The sequence below is a fragment of the Anser cygnoides genome, chromosome 3, assembly GCF_040182565.1.
Source record: "Anser cygnoides isolate HZ-2024a breed goose chromosome 3, Taihu_goose_T2T_genome, whole genome shotgun sequence".
NCBI lineage: Eukaryota > Metazoa > Chordata > Aves > Anseriformes > Anatidae > Anser > Anser cygnoides.
Genome location: NC_089875.1, coordinates 3,752,738 through 3,773,116, shown reverse-complemented (window position 1 = coordinate 3,773,116; position 20,379 = coordinate 3,752,738). Strand labels below are relative to the sequence as shown.

The 20,379-nt window shown below is 44.2% G+C and overlaps 2 protein-coding genes across 11 annotated transcripts in view; one reads left to right on the top strand and one right to left on the bottom strand.

Moving 5' to 3' along the window:
* Nucleotides 1–20,379, top strand: part of MACROD2 (mono-ADP ribosylhydrolase 2) — an 860,596-nt gene that overhangs the window by 95,258 nt on the left and 744,959 nt on the right. The window lies entirely within an intron of this gene.
* On the bottom strand, nucleotides 1,119–12,989 carry FLRT3 (fibronectin leucine rich transmembrane protein 3). Of its 3 annotated transcripts, none has more exons than XM_066995334.1 (3): nucleotides 12,824–12,989; nucleotides 5,603–6,332; nucleotides 1,119–4,575 (listed from the first exon to the last, which is right to left on the bottom strand). In XM_066995334.1, exon 3 carries the CDS (start codon nucleotides 4,443–4,445, stop codon nucleotides 2,502–2,504), a length of 1,944 nt encoding a protein of 647 aa, XP_066851435.1. In that variant the 5' UTR covers nucleotides 4,446–4,575; nucleotides 5,603–6,332; nucleotides 12,824–12,989; the 3' UTR covers nucleotides 1,119–2,501. The 3 variants fall into 3 exon arrangements, with proteins under 3 accessions (XP_066851435.1, XP_066851436.1, XP_066851433.1); XM_066995335.1 differs by having other exon boundaries at nucleotides 1,119–4,490; nucleotides 5,681–6,332; XM_066995332.1 differs by having other exon boundaries at nucleotides 1,119–4,490; nucleotides 12,824–12,988.

Sequence of the window (20,379 nt, the reverse complement as noted above, 5' to 3'; positions counted from 1 at the left end):
TGTACCGTCACTGGGCTGCCTCTGGATGGTTTGAGACACAGGAGAGAATTGAGTTTTCTGCTACCCTTTACACATCATACATTTTGAGTCAACTATGAGAGAGGTTTTCGCAGCAAGAGCTTGAAAACCCAGCAAAACCCATTTAATTTTGCTATTGGAGAGCTGATGGCAAAGAACTAATTATCTGTTGCCAGTGATCCAGACATTAAATGCATCTCAGGTGTAAGGGTCCCTGTATGCTAGCTTACATGGAAAAAACCAAAACAGGTCTGTCTTCTCCATCTGGGTTGGTTTTCCTTCCCACTTACTGCTCGGGAAGCCTTTTGCACAGGAACATAGCAAGGCTGTGTTTGCCTCTTGGGCAAAATAGTCCCATGCATCACCCAGAGCTGCACACAGAGCCGTTGAGCAGAACATGCCCCTAGTACTTCTGGCATGGTGGATCCTGACGATGCTGCCTGTAAAGGAGACGATGGGACTGCGGGAGGTCGGTGGTGAAGCGCCATGCTGCTCCTCCATCGAGACTCCTCCGCTGCTCTGAAACTGCAGGTGGTGTTGCTGTAACTGGAAAATGAGGCTGAAATGAGCTGTGTGTTACTGGAAATGGGACCTCTGGCAAAAGGGTCATTTGCTGGTTGACTGCTGAAACCATCAGTCTTGGTGTCTCTCACTTTGTCCCGTCATCTTCTGTCCTGTACCAGTCATTGAGAAACAGTCAGGCTCAGCACTGTTAAAATTCTCTTATAATTGATTTGCATTTGGTATACATTCCTTCCTGTCAGAAATATTGTCCAAAATATTAAGCTTTTGTAGGTCCCTGTATCTTTTTATTGGTGTTTGTTGAAAAAAATTGTATCTCGGAGGGCTGTAACTCTGTGCTTTCCCTCTTGTTCATTGCTAACACACTTGGAAGTTGTGAAAACTTGCTTTTTCAAAGTAATTAAAGAAACCCAGGAAGTGTGCTACTGTGTTGAACGAAGAAAAAGGTGAAACTCATGACCTGAAAAGTAGTAGCTTTCGAGTGAATTTCCTACCAGTGCACTGCAGACACGTGACTTTGCTCTGTACTAATTTTTCAACTTCATTCATCAATAAGAACAATGTTTTTCATATTTAAGTTACGTATGAAAAAGTGGGTATTTTATTTTTTTTAATTTTTTTTCTTTTGTTTTTAAAAGCTTGATACATGTAGCGTTGGATCAAGGCACATACAAGACTAGCCAAAGGGCGTACAATGCACTTTGGTTTTTAGTTGAAGAAACAAATGATTATGGCAACAAAGAGTGGCTTGGGGTTTAAACATGAAAATAGCTTATAGTTCAGCAGGAAGGCAGAAAGAAACGTTACCTTACAGATTTACCAAGGAATTTTTGGAAAACTGTGACAGTAATGGGCAGTATTCCTGATTGTAACAGCAGTATAGTTAACGCATACCTACGCCCTGTTTGAATATATGCTTTAAAATAGCTGTAATCCCCAATTTTGTTTACCTTTGTGACTAAAATTTTTTATACCTTGCTTGCATTGCCTGTTTTTTGTCCTGCTTGTTTTTCTTACGAAACTCTCCTCTCAGCCCATTGCTGTTCCGGAGCAGTAGCCAAGCGTTCTCCTTGTGCCCTGCCCCTGCCTCCCAAACGCCTGTGACCATCCATCACTGTTTTCTCTGTAACAAGCAGACCACTGGTGCTGATAACCAGAAATCTATCCCTAAAACCGTATCTGCCCCATGGTTTCTGGAGCCTAGCGCATTTTTATTTTTTTTAGAATTCCTTGTTAGAAATTTCGTTATGCTTTCTTCCAGGGGTCAATTCTTTCCTTACACGTGTCAACAGTTTCACTCTCATGCATGTAATTGATTTGATTATTTTCTTTTCAATTGGATTTCACCATTGTTGAATGGATATATCCAGACAGCTGATATTGCCCATTACTACACGCATTTTTGTTTATTGAATATTGTTGTGGTTTACAGATTTAATAGACCCAACATTTAAAGTTCTGTGAGCTTTTGCAACCACTGCTTGATCTCCTTGATTTGCCAGGTTTAACATTATTTTATTAATACCAAAGTGAAAAATGGCCTGTGCTTACACTTACAAGGATCTCAGATGAATGTTCTGACTGCTCAACACGGCAAGAAAATTCACTTTCACAGTCAACAAGTCATCTTACTCAGTAGAACACAAAAGTTAAATGGTCTGTAACTTCAATATTAGCAAGGAAAATACAGTACAAATTACTAAAAAATACTAAAATAGAGAATTGTGGTCAGGTATCCCCACTACATTAATCGCAGCAGTAGCCTGAAATTTGAAACTTTTAATAAAAAGTTCTTAAATATAAATTATATGGCAAATGTACAGTACATTGCTTTGTCAGTCTTTAATCCAGTGTTTTGCAGTAGAACAGCAACCGTTAAAGTCAGTCTTTTCTCGTTTATAAAACAAAAAACAAAAAAAAAAACAAACCAAAACCAAACCAGTCTTTCACATCCTTCAGTATCATGAGTGCGAATGATCTGAATCTGGAATACCACTGTCTCTGTAGCTCCTGTTACTACTGCTTTCACTGTGGCTGTTCTTGTAGAGATTCATGCCGTTAGGCGGGAAGATGGTGTGTATTACAAACTCCTCCTTGGACACTTGGTCGTTGGTGATGGGTATCATCTGGAAAGAAGTCTCCCTGATTTCCAGGATGGAGTTGTCCTTCTTGGTTCCCGCTTCGGCATAGTCATCTTTTCTCCTGCGTCCCTTGCTGTAGGCGCAGTTCCGGGAGAAGAGGGACCCATTCCTGTGGACGTACCAGCACACCAGCGCCAGCAGCGCTATGGCCACCAGTGCCACTGCCCCGCCGATGATGGCGGCCAGGGGCAAGCTGGAGTTTTTGTAAGGCTCCTTCTCCTGCTCCCGGTTGAGGGTCGTGGTCGGGTTGTACATCTTGAGGGGTGCCGTCTCGGTCTCGATGCACTCGGGCGTTTCGTCGGAGAGATAGATGTTGCTGGTTTCCATGGGAACCATGCAGACGCGGTATGGCGACTCGGGCTCGAGCGCCGTCAGCAAGTAGTCGCTTCTGTCTCCGGTGACGATGGTTTCCGTTATAGATCCAAAGGCAGGGCTGTGGCCCATCTTGAGCCAGCTCAGTCTTAGAGCAGTCATCGGCAGCGCGACTTTCCAGGAGATGTGAATGGTCTCCGTGCTCACGGATTTCACGAATATCGTAATGACTTTGCGCACTGGGCTGGCTGTGGTTCTGTAGTTCTTGTTCAGGTTGGGAGCCTTCATCTCAGGTTGTCTGGTCACAGAAACCGGCCAGTGCCCCTGGGCCGGGTACAACGTGTTTGGCACCGCGGTGGTGATTTGGATGGTGCTTATATCATCCTTACAGTCAAACAGATCAGCATTGAGGTCTTTGATAGCCATTCCACGGACTTTTTCCGGCGCCTGACACATCAACCCACGCACGTTCACTTTCAAGGGTAAGGACTGCAGCCAGTCACGGACCCATTTCATTTTGCACCCGCAGTGCCAAGGGTTGTTACGAAGGAAGAGTTGAGTTATGTTGTCCAGGTCATCAAAGACACCCTGAGGTAAATTGCTGAGATTGTTGTTGGACATATCTAGCCGGTACAACTGCCGTAAGTAAGAGAAAGCATTGGGTGGCACACGATTTATATGGTTTTCTTGAAGATAAAGTTTTCTTAGGTTTGTTCCTGGCAAATTTACTGGTGCAGCTGTGAGTGAATTGCGGACCAATGACAGTTCTGTAAGATTGACTAGATTCATGAAGACCTTGTCTCCTAATCCATGGTTATTTAGAAGATTTCCGTCTAAAACAAGGCGTTTTAGATTTGTAAGGTCTTGGAGGGACAGCTCTGAAATCGTGGAAATACGATTATCATCCAAGCGTAGCTCTTCTATCGTTTTAGGCAAACCCCAGGGAATGGTGCTAAGGTGATTTCGAGAGAGAAAAAGAAGTCTGAGATAGATGTTGTCCCGGAAAGCTCCGTCCTCAATGCTAACAGCGGAAACCGAATTATCATCCAAATGCAGTTCTTCCAGATAGGGAATTTGTGAAAGTGAATCATAAGTAATGGTCCTTATGTTATTCTCCTGCAAATGCAGTTCTTTAACATACTTAGGGAGGTTAGTGGGGAATTCATCTAGGCTGTTGTGGTATAAATATATTCTTTCCACCCTAAGCAAGTTCTTCAGTTCTGAAGGAATCCCAGCATTATTAATTTGATTGTTCTGAAGGAAGAGGGTAGTAGCATCCTCTGGGATTCCTGTAGGAATAGATGTCAAATCGCGATCATTACAATATATGAAACCCACATCACAGCGACATACTGAAGGGCATGGTTTGGCACTAACAGAATAAGGTGCCATGTCAAGTAACAGCCCTATTTTAGTCCAAATTAGGAAGATGCTCCAGGTTACACTAATCATGGTCAGGAATGATGAGATTTGTATACAGTTCTGATCTTCAACAATCTAAAAAAACCAAACAAACAAAATTATCCAGATCATCAGCGAAGAAACTCCAATGAAAATTCAACTTCAACATTACAGAAGACATCTGAAACACACACATGAAAATAAATTCAAGTTTGCAGACATTTTATTTTCTCTACATCAGTTATTATACTCCTTCTTTTACTAATTCAATTAATAAACTGTTCTGCCTGGTAATTTAAAGTAATATAATCAGGTATGTCTGATCTGTAAATGGCTCTGTTTAAGCAAGAAGGCTCCTTCTGAGGATTCCTCCACATTTCACGTGTAGAGACGATCTTTGTTCACAGATACCAGATAAGTACAGAGCTGAAGTCAAACCAGAGTTCAAGTAAATCATTCTGTATCTGAAAAGATAAAAAGTAATTCCTAAGCCAGCTAACTACCTAGGAGCCCTTACGTGAACTATAATACCCTCACCAAACCCACGAGTTCAGTGGTAGCTATTCTGCAGGTTCAAGAAAGTCCTACTGGCACAGTATAAAATGCAGACGAGAGCAAAGACCAGCTAAAGAGCTTTTTTGATTTTTTTCAAGTGTTCAACATTATGTTGTGTGTTCTACAAACACTGCAGCTTACTCTTCTTTTTCGAGATGGAATGTTTAAAAAGGTGAATATAACAATTGGTGTGTAGCTTACAAACTGACATAGCTGTTAGAGCTGTGGCTTTCTAGTTGACTGGATGGAATATTTCATTACATGCCTAACTTCATGTTTAAATATTTGTCATTCTCAAAAGTCTTCTTACGGAGCAGTACGCTAATAAGAGCCTATTTGGCAGGTTTAACCACATTTTCACATCTTATTAGTTCAAACTGTGCAGGTAAGGACAATATAAATTAACTCTTGAGACTGAAATTGTGCTTTGCACTGGTTGTATGTTTGTACATTGAGCTCAGGTAATTAGCATTTTTATAGCTTTTAAGACAACATAATTCAATTACCATTGTAATTAGGGTTGTGAAAACTTTTATAAGATGACCTATGCATTACGAGATGCCATGACCCTTTCCTTCTCTTGTGGGTTCATATATTAATTGAACTTTATTCTCCGAGGCACGAAAAGGAAAACAAATTAATATTGATCCTACCGTATTTAAAGGTAAGAGTAAATTTTGTGCTTGAGGATGTCCAGCAAACGCAATTTCTGTCTCGCGAGCTGCTCTTACACTTTACTCCATGGAGCTGCTTCTCCCTCGGCCGCGTTTACTTGAACGATCCTTCCGGCAGTGCGAGCCTCCTGGCACTACGCTCGGGAGCAATCCAACAAAGATTTATCATGGTACATAAGCACACCAGGCCAGGGAGGAGAAAAGCTTCAACTTCCTTCTATTTTTGTCTTCATGTAAAGTCTGTGAAAGGACAGCCTCTTTTGTTTGGTTTAACGCCGTTAACAAGAATTACTTTCTTTGTAACTCGTACCAACTCTTGTGTATGGTGTAGTTGTCGGCGGTGGTGACTTGAGCGCCGCGTGATGGAAACTATTCATTATGCTCAGGCTGGAATGGTGGTCGCCTCTTCAGGAGGTCAGCAGCGGGCTTTTATCTCTGTCCAGAATTATCCAAGGGTAAATTTTGTACAGTGGCTACATCCTGGTACATCCATGCCTTTTGGGGAGGACCATTTTTCAACTCTCACTTTTTAACACTTGTTCCGAATTTGTAATGCAGGAAAGATCTCCTCCTGCGCTGCACTGACGGCAGGTCGCTCTGCCCTCAGCACGTCATGCAAGTCGGGTGGTTTTCTTCATGAAAAGACACAACAGTCTTCCTTCCTTCCCAGAGAACTCCCCTTTAAAGCTTTCCTCGAACCTTTAACTTCCTGTAAAGTAAAAACAAACAGAAAAAATTGTAATTAATAACAACTGGTGGTGGACACTAGTATTCAGAGTTGTGCTGCATCCCTATATAAATTATGCTGTTTATTAACTAGCACAGCTCGTTATCCCAAAACGACGGTATTTCAACAAAATGCAGAGACGTTCAAAAACATCTTTTGCTGTTTAGTCTCGTGCTGTTGCAGTTTTGCTGGAACAAATCTTTTCTCTCCTTCCAGTAGCAAATGAAGTCATCCTGCATTAATAGATGGTAACAAAATCTGTGTAAGTTATGTTTCCCACTGGAGGACAAATGGCAGTCCTGCCTCCTGGGAGGAGGCCAATGTGTTTGCTTGCTTTTTCTCCCTAGTAAACTGAGGTGTATCATCAGCCTCTCCTTGGCTTTAAATCTAAGATGATTTAAACACCATTCAATAGCTCTTGGATGAAAGAGGAAAAGTTTTCACTCAAACAGAATTAGTATTTCACATCTGCAACATCCAGTTCCTGAATTGTGAACTAGCTAGTAGTCATCTGTGTCAGCTTTTTGACAACAGAGATAATATGTGGGTTTTCTCCATGAAGTGTGCTCAGTATGCCAGGCTGTATGAACCTTTTAGCACTTGTATTTGTCATTTTGCACAGTGGAATCACTATTTAGACTGGTGTTTTATTAACCTGATTTTTCTCATTTCAAGAAAGAAAAATAATCTTGGCTCTTCCTATTTCTTGAGGAACTCTGATTATTTGGTCATTTTTGAATGGCAATATTTTAACTCGGGCTACTTCATAGCACTACTGCAGAAAGCATCTGGTCAGATACCAAGTCTCTGTTCCCTGAAAGCATGTAGGCACTATCTGTCTGAAATAGAAATGGTTAAGTCTGAAATTTAAAAAAAAAATCTTTAACATTTACTTCCTTTTCCCTTTGGTGATTGCATGTAGTCCAGGGAACAACTGAGTGCAGGCCTCAGCACTGGAAAGCTATCAAGAAACAGCAGGCTGAATAATAATAATGCTTGCTTAGCTCCCTTCATACGGGCATAGGTAGAGTTGCTTCTGTCCATCATAAAATAATAGACCTACACAAAAGCAGTCTCTGCTTTAAAACTCTTGCAATTTGGAGCAGGCATCATGAAGTCCTCATTTAGTAGATCCTGTAGCAACAGGAAATTTGCACTGATACAAACTGACTGACATAGATAAAATTAGGCTCCTCTTCCATATAAAAAGGTGACCATTTAACAAAAAAAAAAAAAAAAGGCAAATCAAACCCACTTTTGAGATGGTGTTACTGTTCTCTGAAGGAATCGCAAAGCTTTAGCTCTTCTGATGCTGCTTTCATGCTTATCTGAGGGTTTCTGTTTTTTTTTTTCCACCTTGTTTCAGCAGTTTTGTAGTGACAATCGTTAACTTAAAATGAAAGACGCACTGTAAGATTGGCAGAAATAAGTATTTTAACATATGCTTTATTTAAGGTAAAAACTCTGTGGCCACATTTGGGATATACGGGAATTCCTGTGTTTTAGGGCTTGGTTAACATATGCAGTCAGTAGAAAATGGAACAAAAAGGCTCCACATTCTTTGAGATTAAGCAGTGTCCAATTTCCTTGGTCTGTATTACTGAAGTGTTTGTGGAAACTTAAGTCCAGGATCTATTCCTAAAACTTGGAAATAAACACATGCTTAACAGCTGTATAAAAAAAGATTTCTCTCAAGAACTAATGTGAAGTTGTGACGGAGGGTATTTTCTGGAAGTTAAATTATGAAGTAGGAACAAAAATTTGTTGAGTAGGCCTTTGAAAGCTACAATAACTTTTAAAAAACTTACAGAAAAAAATAATTCTATGAATTGTTCTTTGGAACTTTTAGAGTTGTCAAGTAGGCTGTAAAAAAAAGCACATTAGTATTGATCAAAACAGAGTCTGTAGTATGCATACATTACATATACATAAACATGAAAAAGTGCATTTATTTTACCTTTCTAGCATATTAACTGTTTCTTCTTTGCTCCATTTGATAGTCTTCCCTTCATTTATTGCCATTATAATAGCAGTAATGTGTAGGATTAAAATGAAAGCCCTAAAGCTCATTAGGGTCTTGGAATTTTTTTATCCGTTCTCTCAAAAATTACATAAAAACAAGGGAGAAAAATAAAAGCAGGTCTCTTTGGAGAAGACGACACTGTTTCAAAAATGTGGATTAAGACCATACCCCCCACTCCCTTTTCTAAACTTAGAATAGTTTTCTTCAGGTTCTGATTGTTTGATATCTTGCACTTCCCTTTTATATCTCAAGCCATAGCTGAAAACAATGTTTTTGCATATCAAAGGCTCCAGTGATCTGTCTACAGAGAAGAAGGGAATCCTGCTGCCATGCTCAAACTCTCCTCCTCTTGAGCTGTCTCTAAATATTCCCTGACACCCAGCCATTATAGCTGATCCTGCAGGATGAAAAGAGAAGTGACCCCCACTGGGCCAGGCGCTGTGTCCAGGTCTCCGCGACATCAAATTAGGAGGCTTTATGGACACATGGCTTTGAAAGAAGGCGTTAATTTTGAGCAGAGAAGAAAAAGATGGATTTCAGAAAGCAGGTGCCAAAATTCATTTTTTTTAAATGCAAAAAAAAATAAAAAAGACTTTTTGGTAACAAAAGTAATGTCAGAACAACCGAACAGCAGCTTTTATGCTTATCTTTATTCGGAGTTGAATGTTTTCGTGAACTTTGCTGGACTGCATGGTTAAATCACTTTCCTGGGACACTGTGTAAGCAAGCACATTGCTACAGCTAGGGAATGCCCGAAACTTGGGCCTGGACTTATCGCTGGGCTGCAGCTACGGAGGTGTGGGGGGGGGGACACGACGACATCTCATTTTAAATCGTGGAAGGTAATTTGCACTATACAAGAAAACACACCAAAGAGCACCGTATTTACTGTAACACGTGGTATCCAGCTGCGCCGCCTGACTTGCATGCGAGCTGCAGAGCGGAAAAAAAAAAAAAAAAAAAAGGTTTGGTATGTTTGAAAAGCCAGGAGTTTACCTAAAAGCGGTGCCAAACAGATTTCTTCTTTCCAAGCTGTGATAAAACCTGAATAAAATCCAGACCTGGCGCGCTTCAGGTCACGCTGCTTATTTGAATTTCTACTCCACCTCTGCGGTCCCTGCCAACAGCTCAGGGAGCTGCGAAAAGCAGGGGCTTATTTCTAACCGCCAACCCTACAGGGCCAAGGGAGACAACTTCTGTCCAGTGTTTTTAGGTTACAAAGGACAAAAGTAACATTTAAAGTATTAGAATACCTGCATTTGACAAGCCTCCATCAGTTTACCTCAGTCAGTGCACTTACACTGCAGAATTACCTCCGTGTTTGTATCCCGAAATGGACCAGAAACACAAAACGTTGTGCTCCTCGCCCTTTAAAACAATGGTGAAGCCACCTACTGCCCGCACAGCCAGGTTACTTCTCAAAAGCCGCGGTTCCTCTCAAATAGCTTCACAAACTTTTCAACACCAGCTCCCCACCGCTCATCTGTACTTAATGCACTTTGTTGTGTTTTTTTTTTTTTAAAGTGTATTACTCCGAGTTAGTTGATAGTGACAGCAAAATGCTTTCTAAGCACCGCGTCTAGGAGCTGAAATTTCCACGATTATCGTGTTTCAGGAAGGTGCCCCACTCCTTTGTTCGGCGCTAGGCAAGCAGAAGGTCCTCTGCCTGCCTTCTGGGGGCTGAAGAATGCAGAGGTTTTCGGTGAAGTGACGGTGAGCTCTCCAGGGCAGAGTCTGGTGAAATCTGCCTCTCCCCACCTTGGATAAGGTGTTATTTATTTTTTGGCTCCCCCCCACCGTATGCAGTAGTTGCACATACATACTATTGCCTTTGTCTGGCTGGTTCTACCTAACTCCCATGTCTTAAAAATGCATGTCTCGGTATGATCTCTGGCTCAGAAATGGATGCTGGGCAGAAGTTTAACTCCACACCCGAGGGTTGCCGAGCCCCTGTTTGCCGCAGAGAGTGGAAATGAACCCGGAGCTGTTCAGTGGTCGGTCTCCAAAGTTCACTTCCAACACCCCTCCTGGCTTTGAAGGCATCAGCCTGACGAGGGTCCCAGCGTTATGCTGCTGGTGCTTGCTCCGGGCTGTGCCCGCTTGGCTCGGGCAGAGGCTGCCCGTCCCAAAGGCACTTGGAGGGGAGCGCTCTGCTCCGCTTCGTGCTCGCTGCTTCGGTGCGCGCCCACTTTGGCCAGCGATGGCTGCTAGGTTTTCTTCTGAGAGCTGCCGCCGAGGTGAGCTGCCCTGCCTGCGCTTCAGCCGAGAGAACGGAGCACAAATGCTGCCGTGCTTTCAAGGGAAAAATCACAGTTTTTCCCTCTGACAAATGCAGGTGGCATTATACCTGCTACGGAGCTCCTGGCACAAACCTTTCAGCGTATAAAAAAATACCACTCAAACAGAGGTACAGCCGTGGTAGTTTTGTTTCTCTCCCTTCTCAAACCCTTGCCTGCTCGTTGGGAACAGAAAACTTGGGGCACCACGGAGGGGCCAGGTCGGCTGTTCCCGGCTGCGCGGCTCAGGAGGACGCCGGCTGCTCCCCAGGGCCCCCAGGACACAGGGCTCTCAGGTCGGCAATCCTACAAACTCCGTGCCGCCTCGTGCCTGGAGGCGGTTAGGAAAGGCTGCAGGAGCGGCAGCCCCTTCGCACTGCCTGCTCGAAGCAGACAAAGATGGCCAGCTACCAACCCAGGCCGCCCCGAAGAACCGCGGCGCCAAGTTTGCAAACTGCAGCCTCCGCTTCTGCTGCCTCCCGCCCAGAGCGACAGGGTGCCGAGGGAAACCCCAAAGAAAACCCCAAAGCAAAATCCCCAGACGTGCACCTTTATTTCGTTCTGGCTGCAACACGCACGCTTTTATTTCCGAAGATGAAAGCTCGCTGCGAGTTTACTACGGAGTTTTTTTGCCCACTGGGGGGTGGTACACGCTGCAAAAACCGTGCTTTTAAGAGCCACAAGTCAGATGTTTTTTGCTGCTGTCCAGTTTTCTCTGCTTTAATTACACCAAAGTCTCCTGTTGAGAAAAACAGAGGCGGCCTCCGAAGGGGGAATTAAAATAAAATAAATCACCCTTTCAGAGACTTTACAGAATCTTATTTCCTGTGCTGGCTGCATTAACAGCGGTATTTATCTGGTCACTCTCCGGTTAAAATGAAGTGGTACAAATGTACCAAAAAAAAAAAAAAAAGGAGAATTAACATTTTAAATGTACACCGAGGCTCGGTCACCGTTTCTGGTGTACAGGAGGAGCAGGGAAGGCAGGAAAAATAAATACAGCTTTTAGAAGTGATTAAACGTCGATGGAGAAATGGAAAAGCTCGACAGCAGCACGAATAGGACGATTAGAATAACCTCAGTATATTTTAGGATAATTGGCCCCGTATAAACCCCGGCGTACCTTTTGTTTATGAAGTATTTGAAAACCGATCTTACACAGGGCTGTATTGTATGGTTTGGGAATAAATTAAAGGAAACTTGAGGGTATTTGGGGGGGGGGGGAGGGAGGAAGGGAAGGGCACCAAAACCTCCAACACGACCCGCTGCGTGGCATGTATGGACAAGGACAGCACACACAGATCTGTGTTTCGCAGCAGATAATTCCTCTCTCCGCACGCCCGAACTGACAAACGCATTTTTCACTCTAATTCAGCATTTTTCGCCCTAACTCAAAGCACCGTTCGTTAAGACGCCGCATCCCCGGGCGCCCGAGGGTGCGCAGTAATTCATGCTCCCGTCTTTTCGGGCAGCATCTTCCAGGCGAGGAGGGGAAAAAAAAAAAAAATCAAATATTGGGGTCAAGATAATTAAGGGGTGTTTTTTAAAGTCCCTGGCCTCTCCCTCCTCTGCTCCTTGGGGTTCCGGACCTGATCGGGACCGGGACTGGGATCCGGACTGGGACTGGGATCAGGATGGGTATAGGGACCGGGACAGGGACTGGGATCGGGACCGGGTTTGGGATCGGGACCGGGTTTGGGATCGGGACCGGGTTTGGGATCGGGACCGGGTTTGGGATCGGGACCGCGTGGGCGCCCCGCGGGCTGCAGCGCTTCGCCCAACTCCTGCCGCGCCTCGCCAGCAGCGGGGGGGGGGGGGGGGGGACATGCAATGATTAATAATAATTAATAGAAATAATTAACACTAAAAGGAGCAGCCCTGCCCGCCGCCGCAGGACCGGCTCGGCGCAGAGGCGAAGTTGCAGGGCTGGCGATGGGAAAACAAAAGGCTGCGGCCGGCCGCGCTGGGGACGGGGATTTTTGGGGAGGGGGTGAGGACGAGGAGGGGTGCGGGGGGAGCCGAGGCTACCGGGGCAGGGCAGGAGGCTCCGGCCCCGAAGTCGCCCAGAACTCGCCGGGGACCCGCACCCCCGCGGGGGGCTCCCGCGCTCCCCGTTCCCCCGTCCTCCCGCAGCCCGACCCGCGCGGAGGCAGCGCGTAAGCCCCCGCACTTACCTGCGGGGCGCGGAGACTTTTTTTATCGTTGCCTTTGGGCGTGGGGGCAGGAGAGGGGCCGAGCTCCGGGCCGGCGGCGGTGCGGGCGCGCGTGATCCCGGCGCGGTGCCGGGAGCTGCGCGGAGCCGCGCGGAGCCGGGCGCGCGCCCTCAAGTCGCGGCGGCAGCGGGCAGCGCGCGGGGGCGGGGCCGCACACGTCACCGCCGGGGGGGGCGGGGCCACGGGGAGGGGGCGGGGCCTGGAGGAGGCGGGGCCTGGAGGGGGCGGGGGGCGGGGGGGGCGCGGTGCCGCCGCTAGGGGGAGCAGCCGGCGGCGCCGTGGCCGGGGGGGGGCGGGAATGAGGGGGGCTGGGTGAAACGAGAGGGTTTTGGTGTGTTGGAGGGTTGGGGGGCGTTAGGTGTTGTGCGAGCGTTAAGGAAGATGGGAAATAAAATAAAAAACGGCTAAAAAGCGTTTGTGTGTTTTCTAGCCCCCCCCTCCCCCCCCATAAACGAGTGCTGAAGGGGTGGGGGGCCGCAGGCTGCGTCAGGGCGGGTTGCTTTTCTAACAACACCTGGCATTTCTGGTAGCCACAGGGCAACCCGCGAAGCGTCTTCCCCAGATGTTCACCCATAAAGCCAAATCTCCCCCACTAAATCTCCGTTTATTCATAGCTCGATAATTATCTCTCTCAGTAATTACAGACGAGGTGGGCTTCTCCGCCCCCTACCTCAGCGCACGTCCTGTCATGAGGGGGCACAGGGTCCCCACACCAGCCGTGCCCACCCCGCTCCCAGTGCTGCTGGCTCAAGGCCTCGCTCCAGGAGCTCCATTTCCCCGAGGCCCGTGGAAAGCCCTGGAAAGCGGCACTTTCCTTCCAAAGCCTGGACATTGGAAGTCCGTCTGTTCTCCTTTCATCAAAAACAAACTAGGAAGAGTCCAGTCTCACCCTTTTTAAAGAGAATTTTAATAGATTATTTAATGCTGCTTGTCATGCGTGATATTTAGGTGTTTGAAACGTTATATTTGAAACGCTCTATATGTTCCATATTTATTCAAAAGGTTTAAAAAAGAAATCCTGGATTGGTCTTCCCCGACAACAAGGGAAAGGGATTTATTTATTTATTGCTTTATCGCTTCAGTTCTAATCTTTCCCCAAGGACAGTAAAAACTAATAAGAAGTTCACTTCAAGTTAAGGTACAGGGGTCTCTGTTGACAGTCCTGGCAGGGTGAGCTGTGCCCTAATCAGCTCAGTATGCAGAGCTGTATTGCTTATAAATTTTAATGTATATATAACACATTTTACGCCTGTCCGTTTGTGTACATATGCACATGTACTACACAGACATAAGTATACTTGGTGTTACAGAGTGTGTTCGGTTGTGTGGGGCAGGACAATGGACTGGTAACGAAGCATTTTGAGATGCTCTGAATAACGAGTAGGTCTTTTAACAGAGACTCCGTTAAGATTATAGCATCATTTTTCAAAAGCGTTGTGTATTTGGTATTGCTCACGCCTCACTTAGTTGCATTAGTTACCTGATTGCGGTGCTATATTACTGTGCCGTATCACTAAACCTTAGCATATACTCTGGGATATTCATAAAAGTTGTCTATGGTGCTCATTCAGCTACCTTTTGGTGCTGTTCCAAGTCTGGCCCAGTGCTTGTGGCAGCAGTTAGAAATTACAGTTAGTATTCCTGGAGAATTCCAATGGGCACATGAGAAATAATTAGATTTTACCAAGTCACAGCTGCTCTAGGGTACTAAAAGGTTTTTCATATGTTGTCACAAGCATATTTTTGAATGGGTTCTTTTATGTAAAATCCTTAAATATACTGTGTGAGAACATGGGTTGCTTTTAAAATCCTTTCCACAAAAAAATGTGTGTTGAGAGCTTGACCCCGTTCTCCATTTTCTTCTTAATCTATAGAAATTCAAGGCTTCTTGAATTTCAGGACAATTGAGGAACTCTGTTAATGCTGATGGGGTAGCTCATGGGTGGGGAATAAAAATATGCATATGTAATGCAGTGGTATCAAGCCTTAGCAATATAATGAGTTATTTTAATTGAATCCTGAAGTTAAAATAGTCTTTTCACCTATATTTTGTATATAAAATTAATTAATGCTTGTGACATGGAGATGAAGCGCTTGTCAGACCTATAGGGAAATTACCTTTTGGAAAAGATGGTGATTTTGTTAACACTTACCAACCTGAGAGCGTTTGGAAGATGGCAGATGGGAAATCCAGAGTGCTTACGCTATACAATGTGTTTCCAAGAATGATAATGCAAGTTTATAACATACACGTGTAAGGTGCTGTCAGGTCAAAGTGATAATGATGCTGCTTGTTTGTTTTTCTGAGCACCCTGACGGCATGATAAGAGCCGCGGTTCTGGGAGCTGCCCTTAGCCAAAGGTTGACCTGAAGGACTCTGGCTGTGACTCGACAGTGTTTTGGATCTCCTTTGTCCTACTGTAAATCAGGTTTCAGTCATAAATGTTTCTAGGCAAGACATTTATGAAACGTTAAGAAACCAAACACATTGACCGGGAAGCAAAATTGAATCAGAGATCAGTCATCCTTGGTGCAGAGGACAGTGAGCTGGCTTTGCGAGTGGAAACTGAACCGTTGCTGCTTTGAGCTCCTCAAGGACGGATTTCTCTTAGATAATGCTGAGAGTAATAGCTTGATATTCAATGAAATACCCTGAAATGAGTGTTAGTGGTTTTTAGCTTTAGGCTTTTATCAGGTTATATTGATTTTCTCAAAGCAGGCTGTCCCAAATCCAAGCTAGGCATTGCTTGATTTGTGGAGACGTCTAAGAAAAGGAAGCTCTATAATATATGAACTTTTGTCTGATATATTTCCTATAAGATTTTCTGATATTGCCTAAAGCACAGTTTCTCAGCAAATGTGTATTACAGTTTGAATAAGCGCTTTTAAAATATTTGAGTCATTTTAAAATTAGAATCCAATGTGGATTAATTCCTTCAAAAGTAAATGTCTGTCAAACTCAACTTTCAGCATTGTATGTGTTCCTACAGTAACTTGTCAAAGTTGGGGCAGCAGCTCTGTATCGAATGCGACAAAAATGAGAATGTGATCGTGAAAGACGGTCCACGGGAGAGCTAAACAGATACGAAGGGTCTAAAATACTAAATACTTGTTTTAAATTGGTTGGGTTCAAGACTGCTGGTTTTTTTTTCCTTTCTTTTTTTTTTTTTTTTTTTTTTTAAATTTTCTCTCCTCCCAACAGGAGTGTTTGAGAGAGAATAGTTGTAATTGTAATTATTCTTTTGTCTGACTTGAAGGGCCAGGAGATTAAACCACTGCACCTGTGTTTTCTGCCATTCCTCTCCCTTCTCTCCATGCTTTCTGCCTGTTCTTCTTCCCAGCTCTCCTCAGTAGCCCCAGGGAAAGCCCTGTCAACTCAGAAACACCCCTGATGCAACCACATTGCTATTTTTCCTAAGGCGAATAAACAGTTTTGCTTATCACATCATGTGCTATTGATAGCAAAATTAAGTAACTTAATGGGCTATATGAAATTGCAAAGCCTACAAGCAAGCTCTTTTTTTTTTTTTTTTTTTTTTTTTTTTAACTTACAGAATGCACAGAAATGGATAAAGAGAGCTGACTGGGTAAAGTTCATACCAGGAAAGTTTGTTCCTAATGCTTCAGACCGATTGCTTTCTGTGTCTGGGAGGCAATTTCCTCTAAGTGTCAACCCATGAAGCCACCTTGACAAAGTTTTTAGGAGAAGCAGCAGCTAACTCTTTCACGACTGTCTCTAGACTTTTTGCTTGCAAGCTTGACAAAGTAAGTGATGCTGTCAAAACAGAACAGGCTTTCCATACACTTGACACAGCTTTGAAAGATCCCCACCAAATGTGAGCTAAAGGAAGGAAAGATAACAATCCTTCCAAACAACCTTGCAAACTTTAACTAGATTGTTAGTAATGTTTGCCATGCGTGAGAAGAATCCTGCAGAGGACAGAACAGCTATTCTTCCCCGAGGGCATTTCTTATATTTGCAAATTCAAGTTTTTATGGGTAAGGCCTACAGTGAGCCAAACACAGTGGTAAATGCATTTTATATGGATATACCTGTAGTAGACAAATACTCAAAACCAAAAGGATAGATCTCCTGAAGCAGCAAAAATTTCTGGTGCTGTGTTCCATGCTGCTGGGGTTCTGGTGCTGTTTTGCTGTTGGTGTTCGTGACCTCCTTGCTACAAGGCAGACATCTGTTTGGTGAAAAATTCATGTTTCTTGTTGGTTTCCTTGGGTCTAGCAGGTCTATCCATTTGAAGTTTGAATTTGCTTTCTCCGCTGCCTGAAAACCTGAGCAGCTGTCAGAAGTTTTTGGATGAAAAATCTGGGTGCGGGAAGTTAAATAACAAAATGTGAAAACGTTGCCCTAAGTGCACTTAGAACGCAAGATGTCTCGAAGTGTTAGTTACGTAAGCATGACGAGTATTTGATTGAGGGTGATTTCACTTTGCAAAATGAAGACCAGTTCTCACATTAGATATCGTGACTCAAAATGAGATTTGCTGAGACAAAGAAATATTTTCATGGAGGAGGTAATGTTCCCTTGGTGATGGATTTTAGGGTGGAATTTACCCTCCTCTGAGCTCCAGGATTAAACAATACACGTAGCTAAAAGAACAGTTTTATTTTCGGACACAGTTTTCATAAATTGTAGTTCTTTACAGGGATATACTGAAAACTTGAAAGTCACATTCTTTCTCACACGTGTATTTTTAGGCCACCAAAATGGTTCTTCTCCTGGTCCTTTCTCCTTGTTTGCTTTACCTCCTGATAAGCTCGGGGCTTTTGCTGCATCTCTTTTTCTTCTCACCGTTGTCTGTTGGCACCTTTCTGCCCGTCCTTCTGTAAGCACCCTGCTCCTTGCAGCCTCCTCTCCTCCTCCTGCAGTGCTCAGTAGCTTTGTGCTCTTCTACACGGCAAACCCACGCAGGAGCCTTCACATTCCAGCTCTTTGTGTGTCCATCTCCTGCCATGAGAAGCTGCCTCTTCTGAACCCTTTTCTCCCTCATTGTCCTTCTCCTCCAGCCCACATTTGCATTTTAAAGAGTTTCCTGGTTTATTTCCTTCTTTAAAGGTCTCAAACTAGCTGAGCAAAAGGTCTGATCTAAAATTGCCGTGGTCAAGTTCTGTACAGATCCATAACGTATTAGTTACCCAATTTTAATATTCAGTATCCTCTGTAACTTGAAGCAATTGCTTGGATATAGCGCTGGTGAAGGCTGAAGGTGATGATCTGCTCTCTATACAAATATTTTACTACCCCTCCTTTTGCATGCAAATCAAATCAAAGCATTAGCATGCCATTTCGGCCAAATGCACCGCCCTAGCTGTTTGTGTTGTTTGTCTGGTCTGTGTTACCATCCAGCAGTAAGCTGCAGTCTGTGCGTTTGCTGATTTGCTTGTGTAATACCTGGTTTTGAAATCGCGAAAGGCTATGTGCCAGTGCTGAATACATGAATAACTCAAAAGTGTTTATTCTCAGGAAGGACTAAGTTTACATTGTCTGAACAGATTTGTTTAGTTGTAAGTAAGGGGTGATCGTTCCGTCTTTGTCTATTCAGAAAGAGAGGGCGTTGCAGAAATGGTTTTGCTTGACAGCAGCTAATGCTGTTGGCAGGATGTTGCAAATTGATACAGTGATTAAAAATAAGTTAAGGGGAATTTTAAAATTTCCCTGAACATGAAGAGTACAGTTCGATTTGATGAGATTCAGGCTCGGGAAGAGGATATATAGGCAGAAACTTTATCTCGGTTGTGAGTACAAGTGTGGCTTGTCTGAGAATCGCCTCCACCAGCACCATCTGCGTGAATCAGTGTGTGGAAGCTGGCTTGTCTTCAGCATCTGCTGGCTGCATGTACTGTGCAGAGCTCCTTGAAGCTAAACAGGAAAAAAAAAAAAAAAGGGGGAGTTGTAAGGCATATGTGTATTCTACATCTACTTCTCCCACTTACACATCCCGGTTTTACCTTCTACCAGTGCAATTGCCTGGAATGTGTCTAGGACGTGGAGATAAAGCTCCTTTCTGAGAGTTGGCCAGCTCTGTTTTCTTGGAGATCCATTCATGCTGAGGGTTGCTCAGGGTCTCTGGGGGCAATCCCCCTTTGGTTTTCACCCTGCCCAGGCTAGGGTGAGCGACTGGTACTGCTGTGTGCAGACTCCCCTGCTGGATGTCTGCCCAGAGCCCGCTGGTAAGCGGGGACACTGGGAGAAAGACAGGAGCAGGGGATTGCTTTGAGCAGGCGATGTGCCTGTATTATTTAGTCAGCATGCCTCGTCGCTGCTGAGGGTGACACTCCTTGAAGTGGTAAGAGGCTGAAGTTACGTGGGAAATGGGATCTGGAAGTCATTTTGAGCTTAGTATCTGGAGCGGCGTTCCACTTTTTTTTTTTTTTTTCCTTGCTTAATCCATCTTTAATCTCTTTCCTCAAAGTTTTTGTTCTTTTTCCTTCTGTGGACACAAGCTAATTGCTGCTGCCAATCCCAAAGCCTCTGGGGAAATGTTGGGCATCCAGAAGAGAAGCAACCTGTAGAAGCCCATCGGAGACCTTCAGCTCTGTGACTCTGGAAAACGCAGGCATTTTGGCTGGGCTTGGGACGGAGGCAGCTGTGTGCATGGCATCAGTGCCACAGGCTTGATCGTCATTCCCTCTGGAGAGGAGATCGATGGCAGGTCGAGGACAGGCCGATGTCTGCCAACCGAGCGGGTAAAGCAGAAAGCCTGCAGTACAGTTGGTAAGCGAGGCCCTGGGATAGAGAGATGTGCTGTGAGATGTGCTCGTAGGTGGTTTGGCTTTGGTACTCTAGACAGGATATAAAACCAGAGTCTGAATCCATTTCTAGTTTTGGGGTATTTTAACAAAACTTGTAGGTGCGAAGCTCAGTTTTGTAAGTAGCTGTGAGTGCAAAAACTACTTGACGGTGTGACTGGACAAGTCAGACCTGTGGTATGAATCCAGTAGGGTATTTCCATGTTCCTAATTAAAGCATTGATTTACGTCTTCGTAGGCAAGCAGGCTTTCAGATAAAGCAACAGGCTCACGTGTGAGAAATGTTTAATTTTGACTTACTAACAAATAAAAAAATCTTAATTCAAGTGAGAGAGAGACCAAGTCCCTGAATAAAACTGGAGTAGTGCTTGACCCTAACAATGGTTCTTAACAGTTGTGTTACTAACCCCCGCCTGGAGGCCTGGATTAGCGTGTTATTAATAGCTGTTGTACACCTGGGACATAGTATGGCTTTCGATAGGTTAAAAACAACAAAAAAAACAACAACAAAAAAAGCAAGGAAACAAAGAAAAAAACCCCAAACCTACCACAAGATGCTTGTTAGGATTGCAAAATTGTTTTAATACATAGAAAACCTTAAACCTTTTGCAAATAAAATGACCATAGTATCCCCTGTGATACAAAGCATATTTATTGGTAGTAACGCTTGAAACATTTGCTTTCTGAGTTTTAAAGCCCTAAAACCAGAAGTTTGCCTTGCAAGTGCCTGCAGATGCAACACCCCAAAT